General features: G+C 35.7%; 1 protein-coding gene across 1 annotated transcript; it reads left to right on the plus strand.

The window, feature by feature from the left end:
• Nucleotides 1-359: 359 nt before the first annotated feature.
• On the plus strand, nt 360-1,301 carry LOC106760555 (serine/threonine-protein kinase HT1-like). Its single transcript, XM_014643976.1, has one exon. The coding sequence runs from the start codon at nt 360-362 to the stop codon at nt 1,299-1,301; it is 942 nt and encodes a 313-aa protein (XP_014499462.1).
• The last annotated feature ends 283 nt before the right edge of the window (nt 1,302-1,584 follow it).

A 1,584-nucleotide genomic window follows, 5' to 3' on the forward strand; every position in this document is an offset into this window, starting at 1 on the left:
GTAAAAAATATTGAAAAACTGAAAATTGATAATATTTTTGAGATATTGGATTGAGGTTGAGTAAAATTTATTGTAAAATAATTATAGTATTTATTTTAGGAAAATGATAAGATAATTAAAAGAATTGGTAGCAAATTTAGTAATTAACGTAGCTTTAAAAGCTGAGAATAAATCTGAAAGTTAGAAATATATTATTTGATTAGATCCGAATAAAAAGGAACTAATCCTATCCAATTTATGATAAAAAACATGAGAAGATAAAAAGATAAAAAGATAAAAGAGAGTGACTATATATATGCAAGTTTGAATGAGTAATTTGGGTTAATCAAAATCACAAGAACCATTGTTCTCAGATTATCATGGGAAAGTTATCAATCATGTTGCAGGGTAAGTGCAAGAACCGCAAGGAATCATCATTATCATGGCCATTGACAAAATGCTTTCACCACACCAATACAAGAGATACTGCCACGAGAATTGCAGAAGAATGGAAAGTTGATTTTTCTGATCTCTTCATCGGGCACAGGTTTTCTCACGGTGCTCACAGTAAAATTTACCATGGCATATACAAGCAGCAACATGTTGCTATCAAAATTTTCCAGGTAGGAGAATGTGAGGAAGATGGAAACCTTAGATCTCTTTTGGAGACACAATTTTTGAGAGAAGTTGCACATCTACCTCGTCTGCACCATCAGAATGTGGTGAGTTTCATAGCAGCATGCAGATATTCTGATTCTTATTACATTCTCACGGAGTATCAACAAAAGGGTTCTTTGAGGGCACATTTGAACACGTTGGAGTCGAAGCCAATCTGTCTCAGGAAGGTCATACTTTTTGCTTTGGATATTGCTCGTGGAATGGAATATGTGCATGCACAAGGCATCATTCACAGAGACCTTAAACCTGAGAATGTGCTTGTAGATAAGAACTGTAACCTCAGAATTGCTGATTTTGGCGTTGCTTGTTTGGCTTCAAAGTGTGACTCATTGAGGGGAACGTATCGTTGGATGGCACCAGAGATGATCAAAGGAAAATGCTATGGGAGGAAGGTTGATGTGTATAGTTTTGGGCTTATTTTGTGGGAGTTGGTGAGTGGAACACTTCCATTTGAGCATATGAATCCAGTTCAGGTTGCTGTTGCAGTAGTTCATAGGAATTCAAGGCCTGTTATTCCCACACATTGCCCACAAGGTTTGAGAGATTTGATCAATCAATGTTGGGCATTGAAACCACAGAAGAGACTTGAATTCTGTCAGATTGTTCGAGTTTTGGAGCAAATGATCAAAGACATTTTCCTCTAACAAAGGAAAGTCACAACTTCTTTCATTTCCATATCAGTAATTCACAGTGTAAAAATTACATTCTGATGAGTTACTCTTTTTTGGAAAAGAAAGAGACGTGACTTGATATCTATAATGCTACCTCTAAGATTAATCTTTTTTTCTTTATCTTTTCTACGTAGAAGGAACATAATTGTGTTGCACAGATCTTGTAGCTATGCTCATTGTCATCTCTAGAATGTGTTTTTCGTTGTATTCATGAAGTTGGTCATGTGCGTGACCTCGTTTTTGTAATTTGTGGTAC

Source organism: Vigna radiata, chromosome 5 (assembly GCF_000741045.1).
Source record: "Vigna radiata var. radiata cultivar VC1973A chromosome 5, Vradiata_ver6, whole genome shotgun sequence".
Lineage (NCBI taxonomy): Eukaryota > Viridiplantae > Streptophyta > Magnoliopsida > Fabales > Fabaceae > Vigna > Vigna radiata.

What these genes read in the sequence shown, in the direction of transcription:
- LOC106760555 (XM_014643976.1), top strand. Translation starts at nt 360, where the DNA reads ATGGGAAAGTTATCAATCATGTTGCAGGGTAAGTGCAAGAACCGCAAG.